The sequence below is a fragment of the Varroa destructor genome, unplaced genomic scaffold (assembly GCF_002443255.2).
Source record: "Varroa destructor unplaced genomic scaffold, Vdes_3.0 BEIS01000001.1, whole genome shotgun sequence".
NCBI classification, from domain to species: Eukaryota; Metazoa; Arthropoda; class Arachnida; order Mesostigmata; family Varroidae; genus Varroa; species Varroa destructor.
Genome location: NW_019211454.1, coordinates 17,390,395 through 17,417,330, shown reverse-complemented (window position 1 = coordinate 17,417,330; position 26,936 = coordinate 17,390,395). Strand labels below are relative to the sequence as shown.

Sequence of the window (26,936 nt, the reverse complement as noted above, 5' to 3'; positions counted from 1 at the left end):
GGCGTATGCCCTAGCCATGATTGAGCGACATCCTAATCATTATCAGCAAGAATAGCATCAACATCGACGGGATAGTCTCAATCAGCTTTTGATCAATCAATGCTTTTTGTACATACGCCTGGTAATGGGAAGCCCTAGTCTGGCCAGTAATTTGCGTAAAGCCGTAATTAGTCTCTACTACAGTGTGTAACAGTGAGTGAAAGGCCCATTGGTTGGCAGTCTAGGTGGCGACGAGTGCTAAATTCTTTACAATGATATAATAACTTGTGCCCCGTGGCATTCTGATTTGACTCGCTGCTTGGTGACAGGCCACCGAAACGAATAGGCTTTACCAGCATGCGCAGTCCTACAGCGTTGTCGATCAGCATATTGTTATGTTAATGATTGTTACTAGCCATCCGTACCTTTCGCTCTATTGTATAACAGTAGACATCAATGTAAGGTTAAGTTTTGCCGTATTGATGTAAATCTGCAGTAACGTTGTCTCAGGCAGCAGAGACCAATATTTGTATTTGTACAGAGACAGCACAGAAAGCTTGTCACTTGGCTGACCTACGGGGAGTCCGTGGCCAATTCGGCTACAGCCAGCCGGCCCATAATCCTGTCGCCTATAGACGGTGGCATAGAGCCGACTTGAGTAGTAGAACCCGCGTACGACATGGCCAGCGAAGCTGGACTAGCTATTCTAGGAAATGCCGACCACGTGAAGAGAGGGTGGTCGATTGCTATATTTTAACGATAACATTGTAACGTCAGCGGTAGACAAACATGTTTGTTGGGCGTCATATGTATCATGAATATTGACACGGTTCATATAACTTGAGCAATATATATTTGGCTTCACCCTGGTATATGCACATGGAACAGGAAGTTGTCTCCTGCCGTCAAATTCTACAGGCTGACGTTTATGAGTGGAGTAAAAAATCTCCATTACTGCAATCAACATGGTTTGCTATGATCCTAGTAGCTCCGATTTGAAGTCGCCAATGTTTATTTGCCATAAATCAACAACAGGTTTGAATGAGACGAGTCTTATCGTATTGCGCAGTAAACAAGCGACCATCATTCGTAGAAGCAGCGAGATGCTGTTATCCCGGTGGATTCAATCTTGTGTCCTTGTCGCGCCTGCCACCGGATCATTCATAACGGTAACGCTGGCAGCGGACAAACAGTGTGTTCCGCTATCAGCCACCGACAGCGTTTTCCAGTATCTCGTCCGTAACTCTATTACCGAATGTATATCGATGATTCGAAACGTTTAATAGATTTGTGCTGGTCCCGTACCCTCACAGCGGCACAAAAGGATGATTCGCGCAGGAAGAGAGCCGAGACAGCTTAGCAGAATCAACAGTGAGGAACTAGAGAAGGCAACGTACTCTTATAGAGTAATGAAAGAAAAGAAATGAAACAGCGTTACGACAAGCCGATACATTGTTGTTCAGTATCGCCTACCACCGTTCAAGTAGGAGTGTTTTTCCTGAGTTAAGTGTTAGTTTTACTGTTGTTATTATGATTACTATTGTTACTCTTAATTATGGCATTAGTTTGATATTATCTTCTTAAGCGATGCTGGTCGCTCACTTAAGGACACTTTTTTAAAATATAGTGCACGTTTTATTCTGTGATGAGATTTTGACTCGTTCCAAATGTGACTACAATGACTGCCGGGCAACGCGATTGTACGTACGTTCACTTATTCTCTGTGATCGTGCAGTTACAACAGTGAACAGCACAATCGTGGTTGTTATTTTGCCTCTGCACTAACTTTATCTCTCTCGCGGCCACCTTTGGATGCGAAAACCATGTATTATCTCAGCCATGCTAGCGTTGAATGCCGCCGCCAAAACAACCGTAGCTTGTTTCTGGCACTGAACTATTGTTTGGACAACTTCTAACGCCATTAGAGACTATTGATTGACGCACATGACACACCTTCACTGCACTCAATAGGCGAGCCATTACACGTGACTGGGTAGTTCTGTAGCCAGATTGGTCAATCATCCTTGGAACGTCGCGGTATGACTGGGTAGACAGTGGAGGACCCGTGCGTCTAGATATATTACGGCAACGAATACGACGCCATGAGCTGGCGCGCAAATATTTTATAGTACCACTTCATCGGACCTATTACTAGTAGGCCGGTAATTGGAAAAAAAAACTGGTTATTCGCTTGTACGACGACACATTTAGCCGCGCAGTGCCCCCGCACCGGGAGGTTCGACATCTCGCTATATGAGCGACCGTCTGTTGCACAGAAGTGCAATATTGTAGACGAGCGGGCGGGCGGGCGGGCAAGGACTTGGCTGTGTCGAGAGGCGCCAATTGTGGTTTGGACGTATTGCGTTGCTTGCTATAGAAATACAAATATCTATAATACAAAGTGCTGATTAGTATTATTCGATGCGGTAGTACGTACACGACGGGTGACGCAAGGATGCATTAATTCGGGAGTAAAAATAACGTCGAAGTAACAGAATATCGCAAGAGGAATAACTCCAGTGAAGCGATGCCGGACGGAAATTTGAAACATTTAGAAACAACCGTTAAATTAGGTTGCCACAAATCCACGAATGTTCGCTATGCAGGGGCGCAGGGATATTTTCGGTAAAATAGTAACATTGAGACGCCGACGCCATATCAAGTGGCTTTCTCTAAGACGAACGAACGGTCTGAGCACGTTACACCTTTGTAGTGAGTAGATCTTACCGTAAAAGCATAAGCCCAGTTGTTAGCATCTGACGCTGGGTAACTTTTTCCCGATGCAAAGCATGATCATTCAAAGTTGGAAAAGCAATACTACTCTCAAACATAATATTCGAGTAGTTATCAATGGGTCGAATTCAATATACCTTTTTCGAACTCCTATCAGCGGCCCGAAGGGCCTCGCTAGTAGGCAATTAATAAACGTTTTGGTAAAGCCGTTCTATGTTCTAAGAGATAGGCTCAAGGTTGAACTATACGGGGAGTGGAGCTAGCTTCACTTATCAAAACGGATCGATACATGATCCTCCCATTGCAATATTCTGGTATCCATGTAGCTGGAGTTAGTAGCCACCACGTGTTTTGCTTAGACTAATATTTGCAGGCGCGAGTACAGGTCTCGCCAGCAGGTCATGCTGCTCACCGAAACGATACCGCAAGGGGAACATAGAACTTGTCCTATTCGTGTAGAGATCTTGTTGCTCTGTATTGTGAAACTCTTCATTTGACCGGAATGTCCCGATAAGTAGAAGAAAAATAGTGATGAGTTAGTTAGCAGAAGGCAGTTAGTGTAATTCTCGCTTCTGCTTGATATCTACGTGGGCGTAGACTTTTTCACGTAGTTTACACATGTGCTATTCTGTGCGTATCATTAACAGGCTATTTGTAGCTGTATAAGTCTAAGTTATCGCACTTCGAATGATTTGCCATGTTCCGTCGTTTGGATGACTGACTTAGCATCAAAAACGAGCGTAACAACTACCGGTTTTCACTGAAAAAATCCTGGAATAAGCAGCTTGATCAAGCTCCATCGTAGCTATTGAAGCCACGTAGGTTATTATCTCATTTTATCGGTGTCATCGCAGTACGTGTACGTTACATTGTACGAAATTCATAACTGCATCACTAACTACATAATTCAGTTCCAAATAATTAAGGGCAGTTCGATTTAAGACGGGTGGTTGTGGAAAACTAAGTTTATGTCGGATGATCGCCCAGTGCTTTATCCTTCAACGTAAAAACAGGTCGTCTGCTTTTACCACTTGCTGACGAGAGGCCTTTTCGAAATAAAGCTGACGTACTATCATGATGATGTCGATGATAAACAACATTCCTCAGTGGAATGTCCTCAACAAATTTTCCCTGATTAGTTTTCCCTTACTACTGTATGTCAGAAGTTAGATGGCGAGTTTCTTCTACAGGTTAATAGGTTACGAGATGTGGTGTTAGAAAGTCTGCGTTGCTCTTTTTTTTTTCGAGTTATATTGACGACAGTTGCTGTTCAGCGCCGTCACTCGTGATCAATTTACCCACACAAATATAGCTATTTCGGCGTTTAGGATACGCACCATTGTACTAGCCATCAGCGAATGGTGGCCATGAGAACGACGCCAGTAAACAGTACAGAGGGAGATTATTGCCGCATCGCAACAGCTCATGATCACTGTACTGTCAGCTAACGCGATGACCTGAAAATACTCAGCTAATGGAACATCTTGTGGCGTTTCTTTCGGCTGTTCCTCCAGCCGCTTTTACGCGCCGGTAGCTGACGGCTAATCTTTCTCGTTGAATGGATAAGCAGCAGAGCTGAGCTAACGTCGAGGTGTCCATAAAAAATAAAATACTATCTATAGAGATCTTTTGGCCCTCAGGCGTCATTGATAGCGCATGAACGCATTCACAGCCCAGGTGACGCATTAAGCGCAAAACGACCTTATAAGACGTTGGCAACGTCAGTCAACAATAGTCACTGTGATAATAAATCCTAATCCTTGATCGTATGTTTGCTATACGGAGGTCACTTGGCTTGCCAATATATGTATATATATCTAGTTAAAGTTTACTTCGACGTTATCTTCAACGCAACAATATAAGAATGTTACGAAAAAACTTAACGGCAAGCAAAGCCACCAGTGGCCGTATCAGCGACTTGTACGGCCCCTTTATACATTAAACCAGTAACTGTTCGTGCATTCACCATAAGTCATATGGCTTCATTTGTATAGTCTGGGAAAAGGGCAAATCACTCATAGGCGAGGTCATTTTTTAATTCAATGGATGCTGCTAGCAGCGCCTGGGTGTCATCGCGTGTATTATCAGTATTACTCCACTCCGTTGACCTGCCATTATGGCTATTTCTACTAGTCACATATCTGTGTTTCCGTCATCTTTGCCAAATGACGCATCCGTTCTTTCGAAGTAGACCGAGAGGATGCTTATGCGGAACGGAAACAAATCATCTCTTCAGTTTGCAAAAGAGGAAAATAACTAGAGCCATCAGGCAGCGCCTGAGTGTCACGCTAAGAAGACGTTGCAGACGCTCATAGCTATCGAATCGCAATATCATTGGATCTAGTTTGTTCGGCGGGGTTGGGACGAATCATACGTGGCATGAGGTACAGTCACGACCAAAATCCGATTCCATTATGTGAACCCGCTAGATGAAGCAAATCCTGTGCTACATAAAAGAACAATGCATAATTACTATAAGTAAAAGCACGAAAAGGGCAAGGGTAGGGACAAACTTTTTGACGGTATAAATTTAGGAAGCATTAGCAACGTCATAAGTATTATTCGATAACGTATTTTGGCTAGAGCCGAAACTTCACTGAAAAAATAGCTAACGAAGATCAATGGCGTCGAAATAATTAAATGCATTGAGACGGCCGTATTATCGGGGCGCTAGAAAGTGCCTTCCCCATTAATAGATGTTTCTTCGCTTTGCTCAATTTACAAGTGTGAGATCTATCATTTTGTCCAGATGTGCAGACCAGGAAGATAAGCAATTAAGCTCTCGGTACGATTTTACGCAGAGCTCACAGTCGATGACGTACCTTAGAAACTACTAGGTCAGGAAGTGCAGGCTTCTCCTAGCGCGATGGAGGCCCCTGGCACCTCTCCCCACTGTCGGGAACTTATCATGACTTTAACGGAGTATATGTATCCAGAGATGCCCCGCGCTCCAAAAGCGTCAACGGCAGAACAACTCAACGCAGTGTTCCTCATTTTGCGTACCTTCGTTCAACTTCCGCAGGATTGGGTTAAGTGTCTTGTAGTGCTTTTCGCGTAAAACGGCCTAAAACACTTTGACAAAGTTAGCACACGCTCAATATATTTTCCAAAGCACTTCACCATTTACCGCCCACAAGGAAAATACATACGTATGCGTGGACGTTGCAACATAAGTTCTCGTTTCTCTTCGCATTACAGTTAATAAAGCCGGCTACTATTCACTTTATACGAAAGCAAGTAGAGTCAATATTTCACGTGAAAGCGAGGTGGGAGAGTTGTGTGAAAGTTTTGAAATACTTCAAGGGTTGCACGCTAAAAGCCAAAAACGATACGTAAAGCTCACAAGACGATCTACAGAGGGATCGTGATGACGTTAGCGAAGACTTTTTTCGGTCCAACAAAACTTGCTCGTAGGAACACTAGTGTATGGACGAAATATGGATGGAACCTTTGTAAAAACGGTAACAGACTTAGCAAACGGAATGGTGAAACAGGATTAAAATGACGCCTCGTGGTTAATCTAAGAAATGCGCACGCTATAGCACCATATCTATCGAGGGAGTATGTTACTACTTACATGAGGTGGTCTGGTTCAGCTCAAGTGAGCAATGAAGACAGAGCAACCATCATTACGGAGTCTGGTAGGAGCGTCGGCGTAGAGACGGAAGAGTCGCTTTGTGTATGAAAACCCAGCTGACCTTCGTGGGTTGGCTTGCATGGAAAATTGTTACTTTTGTAAAAAACATTACTAACTGACGTCTCCTGAAGAGCGTTCTTATTTTGCGTCCATCTGGGCTTCAGTCAAGCATGTTCGTGAGGGCGGATCTCGGCCATGTTTCCAATTCGGTCTCTCTCTAATTACTGATCTCATTGTTGTCTATAAAGCTCTAGATAGATTTCTTTAGTTGTTACAATGCCAGGTTTTATGACGATTGTTTTGATCTGCTTTGCGTCCACAAATGTCTATTCAAATTAGTGACCTGAAGCTCGTTTCCCTAAAACAATAACCGTAAGCGGCGGCCCGATTGTATTATGAAGAGGAGGTCTTTTTTCCGCCCCCACTTGTGGACAGCAGCAGCTATATTTCAAAATTCGAGTATGCAGATGTAAACTGCGTAATCGATTGCTCTTCGTTACGTGTTTACGGAGACATGTAATTGTTTAGCTTTCCAATTAAACTTTATCGCAATTACGCACTGTAAGAGTCAACCGTGGTCGTTTGAACCAATGGAATAGGAAAACGGTGCTTTGTTAGCACCAGGTTAGATTAGTTTTACATTTCGTATAGTTGCATTAAGTGTGAGGCTACTAACTCTAGCAGGTAGGTCTTCGCCGGGCTAGATGATGATTGTGGCAATCCATCGCTTGAACGGCATAATATGGCTTGATGTGCTCAGCCTTTTGAACCCTTTTTTTTAGCCTAGTGTAGGCCATCACATGGCTCCTATTCATAAGCCTTTCATATATTCATCCGCTGCACGCACAGCTGCAATATTGCCCTGACGAATTTGTGCTACCAAGAACAACGGCATAAAGCAACATAAAAATTCAAGACTTGCTAGGCTTTCTACTGCATTCATACACTCGCGGTAGCAGTTCTACTACTGATAGGATCTAGTGATTATATTATCGTGTTTTTATGAGCAGTGGTGGGTCTCACGATGTGGCATAGAGTTTGTCATCGAGATGCCGATTGAGGCACCGGGTGGATTTTTTTCGTTGAGAACAGCATTTACATGACTTAGGACAATGTATTCTATTAAGTGGACAATGATCACTCCAATGGGGCAGTTTATGAAAAACTGCTCAATAAAAGAAGAAAAAACCCTTATATTACGCCCCGTTTAGTTTACGTTCTGGGCTAGCGCTGCTCATTATCTCCATATTGTCTTCTTTTAACGTATCGAAGTAGTAACCACTTTGTCGGTTTTTCGCTATCGTAAGCGCAAGGAACTAACACGTGAGAAAATTTCTTAGTTTGCGCAAAGACATGAATTAATAGTACGGACGACGCGGAGAGAAGTTCGAGCCATTGGGTTATCATGATCATCGAACTCTTCTTAATGAGCATTTGATAAATTCTGTTTTCACCTCGATCTGCCATGTTTCAAATCAACGTAACAGAAGTACACTTGTATCTTCAATTATATATAATAACCAAGAAAAGCGTAGATCGTTATAGATTAATTGTGCGCCAGGGGCCCTTGCTAGTCTGCCTAACGAATTTTCACGAGTCTTCAATACGTTCGCTAAGCGTCATACAAGTTAACAGCTCATAAGCCGGTGCTAGAACCGCAGTGTGTACGTTTTTCGGTTCCGGATTCGATTAATCCGTCACGAACGGAATTCTCATTTTGTATTGATCAATTCGATGTTACGGGCTTGAGCATCAGATTCATACTGTAAACTGCATAACGCGGAAATCTTTTGAGGTTATAACGTTATTTGGGAAATCAGTAGCAAAGCTTAATGGTAACAATTCGGGTTAGACTTAGGAGCTATTGACTACTACATAAAGTAGTTTAGGCTCTACTTCAAATGTCTGTGTCCTGCGCTATTGATGCCCATCGGATACATGACACTCGTGCAGGTCGATATCAACAACTAAAGCTCGTTTCACAGTAGCAAGCGGAGTTGAAGCGAATCTCCTGGTAAGTGACGAGTAGTTACTCCTTTGATTCATGGAAACAAAGAAATGGCTAAATTTGTATCGCAAATATATTTATCTATATATGGATTCTTGGCTTAGGCGTATTTATTCATTTACTAAATACACCACTCAGCTATTTAAATGCTGAAAGAACTTTATGGACGGCATCCTTTCTTATATATATCCATTGGTGGCTCGTAGTTATTACTATTGGCTCACCTTGACAGCCTCGCAAAAAGCCTGGATCTGTTTATTAGCGACAGCCAAACTGTTGCGTATATATTAACCACAGCGGTTCGTAGAGCGCCCTAAAGAAAAGTACAAACCTTATATGTATACATGTGGAGACCTAGCTGAATATGGATGATGAATAATCATCTTAACCGGTGGTATTATGTTATTTTTAAACAATGTTGTCAGTCAACTAGACAGCTCTGTTGGATCTACATCGAAAGACTTGTTTTTTAGTTACGCCGTCCTTTGGAAGATCTTTACGAGATCATACGATCTAGACGCAGTCGATTGCCGTTGCCCTATTGAATTCTTTTGGGTCCCGCATGACTTACTGTCTTCGCCGAGGTTGCCCCAAAGGCCGAGGCGTAGGACCAAGCTTGACACTAAAGTGAAAGCGATCCGTTTGGCCGTGTCCTGTTACTAGGCCGGTAAGCTAGTTCTCTGGCTAGCCAGAAGGCAGGTGGATCTTTTCTTTTTCATCTTGTCTCTTGCCTCTTCGTTCGCTTTGTAAAAAGGAAGGGCTATATTGGCAGCCGCTTTGCCGATCTGGCTCGAGAGACCAGTATGAGAAATAGCGAGCCCAACGGCCCTTGGAAAGTAGTTCTTTACGCGATGTTACCGCCGCATCTATTAAGTGAATGCCACGGAGAGGAGCGAAGCCGGCAAGCAACAGAGAAAACAGAAGGCAAAAGAAAGTAAAAACCAGTACTAGCAAGCCAGAAACAAAGAGTCGGGCTTTGTGTAGCGTTGCCCCTCGGCTAAAGGGCGCTGATGCCCTCTGATTTTTAGTACTCTGTGGTACTCCAGGTTTGGCGAGGAACCACGTCTCTAGGCTGCAGGTTGCCGCATCTAAAAAGGCAGGCTTCCATTTAAACTTGATGCAATTGTATGGAATCAGGTTCCTGCAGGTGGTCATAAGGCTATTATCCATTGCTATCACTGGCATTAACAGCTGGAGCAGCAGTTGATGATAAAGGCGCCACAATCCAACTTGCATGGTATGACGAATTCTATGTATATGTGAATGGAACGGTGCAGACGAACATGCGTTTGTGTGCTGTTATCTTTTTTCGCGTCTTTCGCCCTTATATTCTGTCGGCGCTTTTCTCATATTGTGCAATAAGTGTGTATCGTGCAAGGACGTTGTAACTTGAAAGAAATATTTTTTGTTTTCCTGTCCAAAAAAATAAAACGCAAAGAATGAGATCAGAAGAACAATTTATGTGAAGGTGAGCTCCAGCACTGAGGTGGCGAGCACTCCAAAGAAGAAAGCCCCAGAGTTTCGAATCGGTGTTCGCACAAAAGGAAGGGCCAGGTGTCAGAGAGAGACTCGAAGGTTATCTCGTCCGACACAACCACGAAACTTCACGAAGAGTATTAACGAAAGCTGTGCACATAGACGATGCGGGAAACGTGCGGTAGACTATGATGGGCAAAAAGCGAGCTTCTATGTGACAGTGTAGCTTTGTGTGGAACGTTTTTCCAGGGCTTTGCGCTACTGTTATGACCAACTAGAGCAAACGGGATGCCGCGATAATTTGCTGATCTCCAGCCACGTTGGCTATGTGGGCGACAAGCTTGTTCTCTGATTATTCCGTGTGTAGTTGCTCAGAGCTAAGAAAAGAATGGACAGAAACAAATGATGTATCTCGGTTTAGAAGTGCACAGTTTTTTTTTTAGCCTGCCTTCTCTGTTAGTCTAGGTTCCCTTAGCGTAGACTCTGCGTTTGACCGTGCGTTTGATAGCGTGATGGAGTAGATATCACCTCATTGAATCTAGCCGTTAGCTAAAAAATGTTATAATAATAACTATCATTATTTTATTATTAATATTGTTTATAGGGGCGGGAACTAATGTACTTAAATGATTTCATCTATGTTTTTAGATAGCCCAGGACAGCATGGCTCGGGCCCAGTCATGTTGCACTCTATGTAACTTCGATGATATCCAGAATCGTCGTTTGTTACCTGTTATATCGTCGTTTATTAAGCTCGTTATAGAATGACAACTCTGCTAGTGTGAACATCGACTCATTTCTATTTTCTTTAAGCGCTCGTTTCTTTTGGCGGCCCATATGAGCGACTTCCTGAACATATATATATATATGTATATGTGAGTAAAGTATGATCGTATTTGTAATCATATGGAAAAGTGAACTTGAAATGTCAACATAGGTTAACTTTATTATTTAGCAAATGGCAGCCGTCATAAATACCAAGGTGCTAAATGGGGTAAAATGCTGAAGAAATGAGTAGCTGTACATAGATCTATTAAAATTATTTTTCTAAGGTCGGTTCCTGTTGTAGCTATGATTTAGCATTTAGAACCGAAGCCTCCCCGAAATGTTCCCTGAGATCCCAATATCTCTTTTGATCCTGCCTGTACAATAGTTTCGTATTGGAATATGATAGATGGTTTCGGTAAATTATGCCATTCCCCGCCGAAGCATTCTGTTTGTTTTAAACGAAAATAAATAATGAACGCTATATTAAGCGGAAACAGCAACTGACGCTATGGACCATTTCGGCCAATGTGCCTGAAGTAATCATACGTATTCATATATGGTCCCGTTAGGCATAGCGGCAACTGATTTCTGAGCTTCAGATCAGGCCAACGAAAACTGTACTCTTTGTTTAGATGGTAAATAGAATTTGATATTCATATGGTCCTAGAATTTTATCAAGCTACTCGTTAGGAACGCTTATGCTGGAATTACTGCGACGAAGGTATAAAGCAAAATAATATTTATTACCACAAGTACTCTCATCAATCGTCGTGAAAATCGTCATGACGGTTGTTTTCCTCTAAGTTAGTTTCTTACAACCCAAGGGTTGGCAGACCCTACAGCATCTGGGTCGAAGGTTTCTTAGGCATTATCACAGAAGACATGGGGCACGTGCGGTAGGTCTCGTAACCTACATACTCTGTGGCGGATAACTAATTTACACATATTATGTGGATCCTCCCATTAGGCTTCTCATTGGTCAGCCGAAATGCCAACTAGATCCAAAAAACGACAGGTTCGTTTACATGCCCCCTCATATTGTTGTATTGTTCATCGTGCCGTAGAAAAAAGTTCAGAGAAAGGCCAGTCTAACAATTTAGCCGACTTCGAATAGGCCATCGGCAAATAAGTCCCGTTCCTGGACTTCTCGAGTACCCTTGCAGCAGCACGACTTATTCGAAACGTTATTAGCTACTATCCAGAGCTGATGTATCTATATATACACTAATACATGTAGTATACATATATGTATACATTGACATATACATACAAACAGCGACATCCCGTTAAGACTACCCGACTTTTACAACGATACGCAGGGCTTAGCGTCTAATAAGCGTTGATACAGTTATGGCCGTAGTCGTCCATGTATTTCACATTTAAAAATCCATTTTTTTTTTCTTCCAATCTCGCTTCTTTTTCTCTCAATGAAAACGCTTCAACTTAATCAGAAGTTCGAAATAGACGATACGAACAACTCAAACGAGCTCCGATTAATTGGCGTAACTTTAATCCTACAAGTTCAACCGAATGAAGAGTTTTATTGCTGAAAATCGGGTTCATCTGTATAATTGTTCCGTTTGGTCAAGTATCTTTTTGAGTAAATCTATTTATTATGATTAGGTGAACGAGCCCGAACTCTGACATGGCTTGGCCTGAGTTAGGTAAGCTATATTAAGCTACACAAAACAATTATGACAATGTCGATAATAATGTCTTAAAGGGATAATAGGAGTTTCTCATTCTTATTTTCAATGCTCGAATTCCTTTTCTAGGAAAAAAAAAAAAAAAAAAAATAGCACCATGTAAGCTAGGTTTTCGCTGGCTCTAGTAAAATCATAATAGATCTTATGCTGAATACTGATAATATTCTTATAGTATATTTATACCATTTAGGTGCAGGAAATGGACAAATATATACGTCTTCGTGCAGACGAGCTTCGGGCCGTTCAGGCGTACAACACGGATAAAACATGGAACCAATTGCGAGTAGATCAGGGCTTGATTCGTTGTAGAATTGTTCGTGGCGAAGCAATGAGGAAGGTTTGTCTGCCCATTCCACTACGTTTAACACGGAACGTATTCAGTAAACGTTCTCGTTATTGATTCCCTACAAGTCAAAGCGCTGGACTAGTGCAAGTTAGCGCGTGTCTATAAGTATCACTATATTTGAATATAGGCGATTCGTTAATCTTGGATTTTATAGATTGTAAAAGTTTCAACTTGTGTGCGCACCGAAAGACGACCCTAGTTAAAATAAGCGAAGGCTTACTGGTTGAAACCCCATCGGCACACCTATATTACAGGACAAGTAAGGAAATACACACAGTTCTAAACAATTAACACTGATGATTTGTGATACGTACGCCTAACGGCGTGTGTTTAACATCACAATTTCAGAGTTATCTCTTCATTATAGCTTTTTCAATACGTTATTCAGTGCGCCCACATAGCCATTTCAGTCAGCAAAAATATATCCTCTACAGATTATTTAGTATCTGTTTTTGCCATCTGCTCGCTTCTCGGCAAATTTTGTTTTCATGTTGGTATCTATGGAACAGTGTCCACTTAGATGATAGACACATATATATATATATATATATATGTTTCGCTGACGTTGATTCGGCTTGGCAAGCGGTAAGCTGGTAAGTCAGCTGAAATAGATAGTAGTTTTTCGTTCGGTGCTTATGGCTCACTTGAGTATTGCTGCTTAAAAGATTACCTAGCATGGCACTAAATCTAGTTAGCCAGCACGTTACCACTACAGAGAACACCAAACTAGAACGGCTGATGTAAGCTACGAACACAAGTTGTTGCTTTTGTCCCGGCTCTGTGCAACACCCAAGGGTGGATGCCAATGACACGGCAAGATGGCGGCGTAGAAGCCTAGATCGTGGCATCATCGACTATTTAACCAAATTTTTGGTAAAATGTCTTTCTAGGAAGCCAGTACACTCCTTGCGGGGTCAATCTTTCAGGTTACTGCGGCGGAAAATTGACAGTGCATAAAATGATCTTATATGAGAATGAAGGTGGAAACGATGGTATGGTTACCTGATGTTACGGGATGAAATTACCACTAGAAAGCTCGATTCATTAATGACTATAAGGCGAATTGTATTGGTATCTGCTAGCTATTAAGTTTGGCCTGGGATTTATTGAAGTTAGACCATCTATAAACGAGAGTCGCTCATATCTCGGTGATTATCACTATAGCGTGTTAATAGTACGCGTAATTCGCTGAAACAGGTCACGTCGATGACAACAAACGCTGCATACTTATTACAATTTTTTTTTTACTCTCTTTTACTGCTTGTCGCCATAGTTTCTTTAACTTACTGTGCAGTGTTAAAAGAAATGCAAAGCTCTGTGGTTGTACGTAGATTGATAGTTCGAAAAGACAAACAGTTGCGTGGTAAAGCCGACACGCAATTTATTGTCAAGTGATGGGTATAGAGGTCTTTCAAACAACCGAAGATTTGTTAGTTTATTTTTGCTCAATTCCGTTAGCTCTTTTATCTAACCTAGTTTGATATAGAACGTACTGTATCTTGAAAGATGAACGTAATATATGTCAAGAAACCGATAGAGGCAGGTCGGTTCGTGATTGTTCTAGCAATTCGAACCTTTCGGTCGATTGGGGTCTCAAGACATGACTCTCCTGTGTACAACACAGTCGGTATATGGTATTCAGCTATGTAACATACGTTACCACAGTGATTGCTGCCTCGATTGTTTCCGAGAGCTGTATATGCCCCCTCTGTTAAAAATCGCAGTCGATCAAGTAAGTGTATCTTAAAATTTAATTTGTAAAATTGACCTCAAGGCAAGACTCACTCCTTATCCGTGCGGACGCAACATCTGCCCTCCGCTGTGAAGTCATTAGCTGGAAAAGATATTGTTCGAGCTTTACGTGTACTTGATTCTCTAGTGAAATTCTTAGATAAGCGTACAGGGTACATAGAAAGCCTGCCCCCGCAGCAGCCTATTTTGTCAACAAATTCAGCTATTGTTTTGTGGAACCAACGTTTTTTTTTGAGCAATTTGTTTAGCTGGGCTATCACCTTTTGAAAACAGTTCCGGGGCACTACTGCTGGGCGACTGCGTTCCATTATCTATATCCCGCCGTGTGAAAATTACACCGTCTAAATTATACATCAATGCTTAATTTTCTCCATCGAAGTTGGGCTCGTTAGGAGGGTTTGGATCGTCTGGGCGGATTTAATTTGACGTTGACGATACTGGTATTACGATAATGGTGAAAAGGATGGCCCAAAAAAACGTAATCGTAAAGATCTAACTCGGAAACTATCAAAGGAAACGTTTATGACTGGTGGATGATTTTAAATCGAAAACTGTATTCTTAAACGTAGTCTAATACTAGTTACTGCCAATTGTTCATTTCGTTTCAACGCTTTTACAACAAAGCTAAATTGCATCGTACTGAAACAATCACGGATATCAGAAGTTCTACAATAGTTGAAAAGCTCATAATGTGTTTCAACTAACGCATTCGCTGATAAAAGACATTGACCTGTCTGCTGTTTATTGTAAATACTTGCTAAACATTTGTGGTAGTAGACATCATGGCCCGTGCCAGAGAGTAAGTCACTGCCATTGATCATCAATCAGTTCTTATCGACCGTGTCCGGTCACTGTTAGTACGTTCCATTTCACAATAGAGGTGGTTTAGTTTTGTCATATAGAAACATAATAACACATTATTATTGTTATTTTTACTTTTAAAGGGCGAGGGAGCCAGGTTGAAGCATAGAGTTAAAGGGTCAACATTAGATATAAGAAAATTTATGCTACTTGATTAAATCAAATATAAAACAAAAAAAGGACTAATTATGTATAGTCGGTCCAAAGTTACTCTCAGTTTAATGATATCCACCGAAAAATCATTTAACGTCTCTCGTTTTGTCTCGCAGGGATCCGATGTCCCGTGTGCTCCCGAGTGGTGTTACCTCACGACTGTGAACTTCATCTCGTCCTCTGTCTTACAAAGCCATCGCTAGCATATAATGAGGAACTCTTAACTGAAGCTCGACCCGATTCCGAATGTGTCATCTGCCTTGAGGAGTTTGCTGCTGGCCAAACCATCGCCCGATTACCGTGTCTATGTATCTATCACAAAAGGTGCGTAAAGGGTTTATAGTATCTGCATAAATGATTCGTATTACCCCATTTTCGCTCTTACTATAATATACAACGGTCATGGCACAGTCGTATGAGTTCTATACGGGAATTCGTTCATCACAAATTTTCCTCGCAGAATTTCTCATTTCATTCTTCAGCATACAAGAAGTTGAGTATTACCTCCACCTGTTTCATTATTACAAAAGAACTTGTTTAAACATTGATAACTGATTAATATAGGTGACGTTAGTACATGTATTTAACAGTCTGTTAACTATAGGTAGGACTCAATCAATGTTGAGTTCTTCAAAGCGTCATAATGAAGACTATAAGATGGACAAGCGGTGATGCTTCGTTACACCTTCGCCTTTTGCTTTAACCACGTGATCGTTGCAGTTGCTCCGACCCTCATGTCCTACAGGCTTGATTTGACCAATTTTCTGCTTGGAGGTCATCCCGTAAGACATATTTGTCTGAACTAAAACCGCTCTTGAGTCTATTTTTCCTCTACATAGAAATTAGGAATATCTGAAGTCCATTGGCCTCCTTCATGTGGCCTCCCAGTGGCGAAGTACGTTTTGGGTAAAGCTCGGCTTTTTTTTTTACTACTGTTGTTGTTGTTGTTGATGTTGTCGAGAAGAGTCTGGGCAAAGGCAAAAAAGAAGGACGTGATAAAGTTGAGTTTCGCTCGTATAGTTGAGACAAATATATTAACATCTTTATAAGATCACACATGCTAAATGATAAAACTCCCTCTAATTGATGTTCTTCATTCAAAATTAGCGGTTATACTGCAGTATGTATTGCCCAAAGACATCTTGTATTCTTCGCTTACCTCAGGTCGACTTGGGTAGACTGTTTTAGTAAACAACCTGATGACCGACGAGTCATTTATAAAGCCTTTCGCCATATCGAGCGGCGCTCTATCGCTCTAACGTTATACGGTCGGTGGTCTGTTTTTGGTTGCGTGTTTACTCAGTCTCTCCTAGATGCCCGTCCGATACTTATCTCCATAACTATTGTGTCATAGAAGCTATCGTATTAGCAGATTATAGATGTATCGTATATACATATCTTTAGTTTTGTGTATCTGTGTATCTAGTACACTAGTCATCGTATCTCGCCGATGCAGCCTCTGGCCGCGAACGTTTCTATATAATATGAAATTAAAGCCTACGTGGATAATTACATTCAGCTTAAATCATGTACGATAACGCGGTACCCAGTTATTTTCACATTGTTACCTTACCACCTAATTTGCCCCTTCGTCAGCCTCTAATCTACCGTATCTAATCGTAAGCTTATTTAGTTTTAAAGATAAGGACAGACTTTTTTCTTCTTTCAATAGTGAAATATGTGTATATCGGCAGACTGTTTCTGCAGTAGATGTATCTATGAATCTAAATAAGTGTTTATGTTTTTGGGCCAGTTTACTACGTCGAAACCCAGCTTCAACAACGTCGATTGTGGCTGAAGGGCAAGGTTATGTTGACAGGCTAATTCCAGTCGAAAATAGGGATTATTAAATAGAATTATTCAACGATGATACTATTCATTCTGTCTGGTCGCTCCCGAGCACATGTCCTCGACGCTTTTGTTCCCAATTGGGAAATGCGTCGTAGTTGCGTGTTTCGCAGCGGCCATTTCAAGCTAGCCGGAGCAACAGCGGGGAGAAAAAGCGATACTAAAGATCCTTTAATATGCCATAGTTGGCCATAGCGCATTTTGTGCTTTCGTCGTTTTTGTACCATAGTTTTTAGTTATCTCAGTAGCGGCTGGCTGGGCGACTGGCTTGTCTGACTATTTTACGGCGCCGTTCATTGCTTCTTACGCGTTGTGCTTAACATCCGATGGCTATTGAGGTATATGGGCGTGGCATCAAGGACTGCTGCCCAATGAAGGCGAACGAGCATTGGTCAAAGTAATGGGTTTGTGTTTTCGACGTAGTGGAGTAGTCGATTTTCAGAGTTACCAAACGTCGAGGCGGCCGAACGAAGAATCGGACGTGGTTCTCGGTAGATACCTGACAAGCGTCCGAATGTCCGTAGTTGGTATTATTCTTGTTACTGTTGCCTATATAATACATAGTAATGGGTGTGTCTGTATTATACTCTCAACCTGGTTTACCTAGTCAGCATACTAGTACACAAAAGCTTGTATACTGTTCCTAACACAAGATAGCATTCGGAGAAATTCTTAGAGTATATCAGCTCCTGACTGGCTGACGATGACAAGGCGACGCCAACAAAATTCGATTTCTCGGAAATCAAGCCATTTTAATGCCCTCGAAACAGCCAGCATCGGTTATTAGTAACTAGCGAATACTCGAACTGAGCTGAAACTCTACTACGAGAGCGTTTTCCGATAGGGCGATAGAAATTTCAGTCCCTAGCTCGACGTATCACTTCACGATTTTGAACTCCGTTGGACTCCACCTGAGCGTGCGTGAAATGACGCCGCTCTCCGCTTTCGATAGTTGAACACAGAATTGAGCGAACGAGGGTTGTCTGACAAAAGTCGCTGCTTTGAGCAAAGAGGTTGACATCTGGCCGGAGTTCCATCTCTACGATCATCTCACGGTCCCCCCCCCCCCTTGGTCTACATTTCTGTGGCCTTTAAACGACGACTCGTTCCGTTAAACCGGCGGCGCGGATTGGCATCGACAGAAGGCTTTACTCCGCTGGTAAATTCGTTGAGATTCGTTGATACTGAAACCCAGCGAGATGAGTCAAATTATGTGTAGGCAGTTCCCTGAGGAGCACCCGACGTTTTCTGAACACTGCGTAAAAAGATTTGAAAGCCAAGTCCGTTATACGGTACCGTAGGTATGAGAGTGGTATACTTTGCGTATACGTTGTCCCAAGAGACCCGCGTCGATGTTATCTCTCTCTGTCGATTAGATGACAATGCAGCGAAACCACGCTTCGGTCGACAGGTCAATCATCCACTGCGGCTGTGCGGTCGTCCACAAAGTGTCGGGCCAATCTCACCTGCAATGGGGTGACCGCAATCGTAGTGGGCAGAGCTTTGGGTCGGGCTCGAAAGGCTGACCAATTACAAGATCCGTTGCGCTAGCCCCTTCGAGCTCGTACTACGCTTGAGCCGTGTGTCATACAACACGAGGAAAAGTCCAGTGCTTGCCGTAACAGCGCTACACTGAAGCGGGTGTGGATAGCTTCTATGAGTAGACGATGTCCTGCCGTTTGACGACGAGGTGCAGTCGAAGCAGGCGGCGAACCAAACTGTGGAGTGCCCTAACGGCGATTTGACGGAACGTTAATGTACTTATACTTACAACCTCAGTTCTTATTAGAGCAACGGCGAGCAGAGGAGATAGGGTTGAAGGGAGGTCACATGCATGCATTTATATGGTAAGCGAGGTTCGCGCATGTGGATTTAAGACTTTGCTTTAAGATGCGATGTGATGTGATTTCTCGCTGAAGCAGGCAGTAGTTTATCAGAGATATACATTTAGACCGTCATAGGTAAATATAACGAAGTACTTCGTGGCAGCCAACGCCAGTAATAGGCCACAGATCCGAAAGGTGATTGATAAAACGAATGTCTGGATTGTTGTTCTTGGGTACATTATATTTAAAAAGCAATGCAAATTTATGGTATTGTTATTTCGAAAAAAAAAAAAAAGAAGCAGTTTTTGCTCAGTTCTACGCTCTGAGCAAAAAACAGGAAAAAGACAAAAAAAAATTTGGGAAATGTAAGTTCTTTTTCGTTTTAAAATACGCCCGCCAACGACAACACCTCCTTACTGTCCTCACCGTGGTGTGAAACGTATAGCTGACAGGTATTGAGTTGTTGGTGTTTTCTTATGCCATAAATAAGTGTCCGTCATTTTACACGAAACATGCACGTACATGTTGTACCATGCGAGAGCAAACCAAGACCCAACGCAACGGGGCGCACCGGCTGCAACACTGACCTGTCGCAGAAACAAACTATTGCGTCGGGTTAGATGAATCTTTATTAACGTCACGCGAGTAAATCCTTACCCCCAAAATTATTTTTCCATTTCTAAATCAAAAGTTCATGTACATCCAAATTTAACTACGTATGGGTGCATGAATCTATATGTGAAGGTAAATGAACCCCATTCAGTCATATAGGAAATTATATCGTTGGGCGTTTGTGAAGATAGACAGAGTACTACCGTTGAAGTGAGGTGTGTTTTTACCCCCATGTGGTATCTTATATGAAAATGATTATTATATATTTGTTTTTCGAAGTGAATATAGACCCCTGGAATACTCTTTACACAAACAAAATGATCGACTTATATTGGCGACCTTTTATGAGTTGTTTTTATAATTGCATTTAAGCAAAAACCGGCATTTAACGTATTTCTTCACATATTTTGTTAAAAGTGTCCCCTCCACCTGTCACTTATCACCGTTGGATATGATCTTCATTCACTTCAATTACAATTCCTATTTAGAGTTTAAGCTTCCACTAGTAACTTTCAGAATATTCCTGCTCTAAGCCACAGTTAAACTTTTAATAACTAAGCGTGCGTCTAACCCTAAAGTAGAGTCGTTGAAGCGTTGCGCAACGAGACCCCATAGAAAAAAAACTGAGAAGGAATAACCTTTTTTTTTAGTAAGACTATTTTTTTAGTGAGTAGTCAACCAAAAGACAAAGATTCAAAATGAGCAAAAATTAAAAAGGTGCAATAGAAATTTTGGCCTAGCAGAAACAGCTTTATGTAAAATGCTGACAAATTTTCGGACGTTTTCAATCAAATGCCTATTGAAATTTTTCATTTTTTTCGCGCAAATCTCGTTCTGATTTTCCAGAAGCTGCATTAAAAACGACTGTTAATTTCGGATTAACGAGTCTTAATTTCAGCGATGTTCTGCTCAGTCAGTGATTAGTTCGCTGTTTTGTTTCACAGAGGACTGACTTTTTTCCTGCTCAGAATAATGGATGAAACTAATTTGGCTATAAGAAAATTAGTCGCAGTTTGGATAAAATTTTCTGAGTGAATATATATATATATATATATATATATATATATATATATATAGGTTTTTCTTTTAATATCTTATATAGGAAATATATATATGCAGTTCAACGGCATATAGTTGCAGAATAGTTATAACCTAAAGTATCAAGTACCGCATCACGGCGTTTGCCTATCTATGAGATCAACATTTTCTTCCTAACTAACGTTATCACCTGTGATTACTCTTACGTTTTAGTTGCATCGACGCATGGTTTCGCGTCAACCGGTCGTGCCCTGAACATCCGAGCGACTGACCGCTGCCACGTGCTGAAAGATGCTGGGACCAAGGCTTCGAAATTGGTATTAGTCGTTGCACCATCACCGCCGCGTGTGCCGTTGCGGATCAGATAAGGCCTTGGAGCATATTTCCAGCCGTCTCGTTGTACCGAATTCGACTACGAAGGACCATGAAAGGGCTGGCATCATTATGAAGTTTTGTTCGATTGTCTAAACGCAACTCATTAGAAAGGAGGACGCCGTGGGCGATGTCACCATCTGGTATCAACCCCGATCGGAAAAGCTGAGAGGAGCTCCCCAATTCTGCGACGGTCCAGAGAGCAAGTGGCAGCCTTAGAATAGAGAAATTTTCACCACCAATCCTCGCAATAGTACCGATGCTTCCAGAGTAGACATGAGAATAAGTTCAAGCAGGCGACGTCGATAGTTCTGCCGTGAAGGACCAGCCGAGCGCAACATATAGACCGGGGTCGCTACGTATTCGTGGTGACGAATCAGCGCGACCATTGCTACGATTGTGACACATGTCTTATTACTACTTGAATGTACACTGTCCTTCTAGAATGTGGCAATTTATATACGTGACGGCAAGCGACGCTTTAAAAGAAAATGCTACATTTCAGGTGTGACTGAGCGGAACGGAATATATATATATATATATATATATATGTATATGTAGGCAAAAAGGGAGCGAGGGAGGATGCAAGCGAGGAGGAAACTCTGTAAAGGCAAAGAGCTCTATGATGCCAGACTTTATCAAAACTGATGTCCATAGGCATCGTATCTATAAGGGGAGAGTATGGACGTAACTGAAGCAGAAAACTAATCCGTTGTAGGCGGTGAGACCAGGTCGATAAGCCCGTCATGGCTGACGCCAAAAAAAGTCCTTACAATGGATGACCATTGTTAGCTATAGATGAGATATTAACTACGAATGTTCAAAAATAGATGAAAGATGTTACAAATCGGTTATATGAACTAGATGTATATTTCACACAAAGCTTCCTAGACAAACTCTCTAGGCAGACTCAAGGTCGGAGATAATATACAAAAGGACCGAATGCATCAGTCGAATACAGTAGTAGAAGAACTCGATGACGACCGTGATGATTTTCTTCATCGATCTGCGCCGCTGTGGGATGTCTGCGTCGAGAGACGCATGCGAGATACAATATAGAAACACAACGCGACCACCGAATCTATGCGAATCTATGTGGGTCCGCTTATTGACTGCGCGAGCATGGATCTCATCAAATGTTGCCCGTGAAACCCGGCACATGTTGAGCATCGAACATGTGACGGCTACTAAGGAAATTAGTGGCACAGAAAGTCCAACTAATTAAGAACGGAAGTGAGAAAACGGTCGGAGGACTGCCAGCGGGAACGGATCGAAGGGTGATGAAAGATACTTCGGAGAATAACGCAGACCAATATGCTATTAGATAAAAGATAAAATATAAGGCAAAGTTACGCAACAGTGGACGGAAGCTAACACATGGTATGACGAGGATAATAACAGGACTAGGAATGTCACTGGCTGACACACTTTTTTTTTGTCTGCGAGGCACACACATGTACACCGAATGAACGCTCACGGACCTATGCCAATATGTGGGTTGTTGCTTCGAATCAGTATGTTATCGATAGTGCAGCGTGAACATTAACGTGTAGCAATTTGAAGATGGCTGTTTAAAGCAGACTTTATGCTGAAACGCTGTGTGCAAGCCGTATCGAGGTGAAGACAGACGACAAAAACTTCACGATAACGATAAATGCGCAATATGTGTTTGAAAGATATGTTGTCGTTACATAGAATATAGCAATTAGCGGACCGCTAAAGAAAAACGAAGTGATGACCGTTGATGAAATAACATCGTGACAGCGCGCAAATGTTGTATGTGCGTTAATATTAAGCAGCTGAGGTTCACTTTTTGCCTTCCGTATTCTCAGCCCACTGACATATTACGACCATTTTGAAGTAGATGCTGATAAAATGGTCAATAATGAGTTCGCGAAAACTACAACGGGTCTATATAGCTTACGTCGTTGCATGTTCCTCCATTGGAGCACTTGGTTCTGTGTAAATCTAACAGAGCTTCAGTGTGTTTCTGATCTAGGATTCTAGCTAGCCATTTCCCGGCAGGCGATAGCGAATAGGTCTTCCTATTCCATGTCGAATACGCTTGAATAGGGAAGTGATTTCTGTGCTTGAGCCGCATATAAAGACCGCAATAACAAAAACGTAGTGGGTTGTCGCCTAGGCGCAGAGTGCAGGTCCAGTAACAAAAGAGACACTTCGTCCGAACGCAGCTGTTTACCCTAAATATGCAAATTTTTTTCCCAGGATCCTCAGAGATATGTAGAATCAGTTGCGGGCGTAGATCGTAACACCGAGAATCTTATTTCATTTATTAGTCTCAGCCGAAAAATCAATAATGATCAGGCATCGTGCAAAACCCTCTTGGGTCATGTACCTTAACCTACTCTGCGTTATACGCCTACAGCATCAGCGGAAAGAAAGCTAGGATTGAATAGAACGAAAAAGACGACAAATGAATCTGACTACAAGGTGGAGCGTACCATAACAAGATATGTGATTTCTTATGTTTAGGTGACATCGAAAATCACACAGGACCATCAGGCCACAAGGGCGAGCAGCGACGGCGAGGCATGAAATAGACCCGTTTCTTAAGTACAAAAAAAATAGCCTACTCGCCCTGAAACAAGCAAAAAAATAGCAGCCTCTGAATAAATTCATGATTATAGTGATGATGGCAATGATACTGACAAAGAGCGGTAAATGTCCAATCCGACTAGTGGCGATGTTTGAAGGAGTTTTTCATTCTGAAGGACCCAAGCATAACAGAGCTGATCAAGTGCTGAGAGAGACAACAGATGTAACTACGGCGATTCATAGAATTAACACGGTAGAGGTAAGATTATAGCACTGTTGCCTTACAGTGTCATGTGAGATATATTTCACAGATGGGCCTACTGCCTTTCGGTTCTGATTCGTTCGGTGACTGAAAATCACGATTAATTGAAAATCAAACGATTCCTCGACACCGAGTGAATCGGGCTTATCGTTGCTTCAGCCGGTAGCCTAAATAACGGATTTTGAAATTTGCGCGCGCAAACATTTTAAGTATATCTGTATATATATATATGATAGATGCGAAGTTAGAATGCAGTAAAAAACATATGCGAGACAGACACTTGCTCTTTCATGCGTGTTCCACCTGAGTTTCACGTTCGCTTGAAGGTGCAGACGAGTACTGCGTGATAACTTACGAGAGGGTGATTTTATGGAAAGCAGATATTTTCGTTTAGTGTTGTCTAACAGAAATGATCAAAATTCATGAAAAATCAATAACCAGTGAACGATATGTGCGGCGACGACCATGGGTGACCATGTATCATATTCATATGATTTCGTTGATACACTTGTTAAATGTTATGTATATATCAATATATATACACCGATTTTTCTTATGGTTAGACTTAGCGTCGGCTCAGATCAGGCTGTTGTTGCCGTCTTAGTTCGGTGTTATATTTTCTCGATTCTAGATTGCTTACTAGCGAGATACGAAGCGCACACATTTGAAACTCTGGCTCGCCGAACTACTATCTCGAAACAGCCGTTTCCTCTGTCAGCGTCTTGTCCACTTCGATTCATCTGAAGCTATTAGGGTGTCAGCAAGACGTCGTTCATTATCCCTATTTCCAAACAGGTTATTAAACGCACGACGTTTTACTATTGACACAATTACGGAAAGTATCTACCAAATGTTATCACAACGTCCCTTGCTTCTATAAGCGTATGTGGACCTCTGGAACACAAAAAAAAAAAGCAGACGGAGCTGTTTAACAACAATTGGATGAGGCGACGGCCCGGTTCCAGTGATGTGATTGATGTAGAGTGATATTTAGGTAGGGTCGTGTGGATCGGCCTAGGTAGAGTGGGTTAAATAAAGAGCCGGTAAAATGACGTAGCGGCAGCGGCGGCCTACCAACGTGAACGACGGGTTTGAAAGCGGGCATTGGAAAAGAGAACTAACGGGTTACTTGCGGGAGGGACACGATACTGCTGGGATGTAAGCGGTTCCATAGAGTAGTAGCGTGTAAATGGTTCGTTACTGGGTAAGGTCATTTTAATTATTTGTGGTGCTTATGCCTGCCATCCGCTAGCCGGATGGCAAGCCAAAAGTACATAGGGAAAAAATCAAGAAGTCAGGAAACATAAACAAAAATAGTATGAGAGAACGAAAGTCGAGCGTAGGGACGGGTGGTTGTGTACATAGTGGATCTGTGCCATAGAACGTTCAGCACATCGAGGTTGACGCTGTAAGGAGACAGACAAGACTATCTTATCGAATGACTATAATAAAGATATACGGACAGTTAAAAAATGGGCCATATTTTATATCTATATATTAAATATAGTAAGTTCACGAATTTGTAACAGCACATCAGTGTTCTGTGAAAGATGGTAAAGACGATTTAAATCGCTGTTTTTGTACATCATTTCGATGATACTTGTTCTCAGCCTTAGTTGATGAAAAAATCGTCCAGCTGGCCTTTGAAGAAATCGAAATCCTTATATATTTAATGTATTCTTGGTAACGTTTCGGTCAGCATTTCTAGAACAGGTGTCGCACAGTTTGCTAACGAGACTACCGTTGGAAACACTGACTGACAGAACGTCTATTTATAGGTAGTTGCTTCAGGACCAAGTCCGCTGTCTTATCAGTCACGATTCATTGGCATCCTTTTAATGTGCTTGAAAGCACTCATTCTTCAGAAGTGTACGTTTAAAATACTTGCTTCTCTATTACTTTTGGATGGATAGGTTGGTGTAGCTAGAAAACGCGACCTCAAATGATTATTTTGCAGCCGAATTATAAGCTTAGATTGCGATTGCGAGTAAGTAAGTTGTGAAGCCAACCGCTCGGCGGCTTCGCATGCCACCAGGGGCTGGTCCATCTCCTAAGATTTAGGGCTAGCATTTTTACGCAACCTATTTAATTCTTCTGTTATATAGTATAAAATGATAACTTCAGCACATACTATAAATAGGGCAAATGTTTTATTTCCATGACAAGATAATAGAGAAAGATACATATAATAGTAAGAATAATTGTAATAATAATAATAATAATAATAATTATTATATGAATTATAATTCTCATCATAGTTATTATTTACCGCGCCCCATAATAATGACGACGCTCATTTAGTTAGCATGATGTTGCCACGGAGGTAGCTTCGTATGGGTGTGAATATGTGATATTTATTAGCGTCCGCGTATTTGATTAAATGGTAGTGTTATCGATTGTACGTAGCTGGCTGGTCACCCAGCCTCACTTCACCGTCAGGTGAGAGAGTTCACTTCAATCTATATAAACTGCCCCTCTGTGTCTCTATGAGAACGCACTTGGACACAAAAACAGTACGAAAACGGTGGGCTTTGTTGGCCGCAGAAATCACAGGAAGCATGACACTGGCAAATACTCTGGGTCACCCTGTCAATCGCCTGCGTGTTGAAAAAACGCTACACCGGCTATATTGCAGGCAGTCAAAGGCGTTAGTCAAATCTGTAAACAATTTCCCTTTTGGAGAATGACGTTCAAATAAAATTTCCAAGTGTTCTTTTGCCATTAAGAAACAATTGTATTGCCAAGAAACATACGCTTCTACACGGGTTCATCTATTCTGCTCGCTCTTGGCTCGCATGGGTTACTGATGCGGACAGTGTGAGGAGGTGACGTCTACAGCGAAATTCAGCGTCATACTACAAGCACGTGAATTTGTCCTGTAGGCACACTGATAAGGACCTGACGTGGCGCTGGGAAGGTCAACGGACAATATCTATGTGTTACTTTGGTTACTCGTTGAATAGCGTAACTCTTCCCTAACCGTTTTCCTAACCATACTCACGA

At 41.9% G+C, this 26,936-nt stretch overlaps 1 protein-coding gene and 2 long non-coding RNA genes across 9 annotated transcripts in view; 2 read left to right on the top strand and 1 right to left on the bottom strand.

Moving 5' to 3' along the window:
• The window catches only part of LOC111243863 (uncharacterized), a 35,598-nt gene extending 10,192 nt beyond the window's left edge, over positions 1-25,406 (top strand). For all 3 annotated transcript variants that reach the window (XM_022790114.2, XM_022790087.2, XM_022790095.2), the window contains exons 3-4: positions 15,536-15,743; positions 20,957-25,406. In XM_022790114.2, coding sequence (XP_022645849.1) covers positions 15,536-15,743; positions 20,957-21,014 — 266 coding nt within the window. In that variant the 3' untranslated portion in view covers positions 21,015-25,406. The remainder of the gene's footprint in view (positions 1-15,535; positions 15,744-20,956) is intronic.
• LOC147758328 (uncharacterized) lies at positions 1,496-12,638 on the top strand. Of its 5 annotated transcripts, XR_015322530.1 has the most exons (4): positions 1,496-10,192; positions 10,482-10,708; positions 12,225-12,265; positions 12,498-12,635. It is a non-coding gene; the product is annotated as an uncharacterized LOC147758328 (long non-coding RNA). The 5 variants fall into 5 exon arrangements; XR_015322532.1 differs by having other exon boundaries at positions 1,496-10,161; positions 12,225-12,638; XR_015322524.1 differs by having other exon boundaries at positions 12,225-12,638.
• Positions 15,098-16,933, bottom strand: LOC147758327 (uncharacterized). The gene is made up of 2 exons (XR_015322534.1): positions 16,579-16,933; positions 15,098-16,386 (listed from the first exon to the last, which is right to left on the bottom strand). It is a non-coding gene; the product is annotated as an uncharacterized LOC147758327 (long non-coding RNA).
• Positions 25,407-26,936: the final 1,530 nt, after the last annotated feature.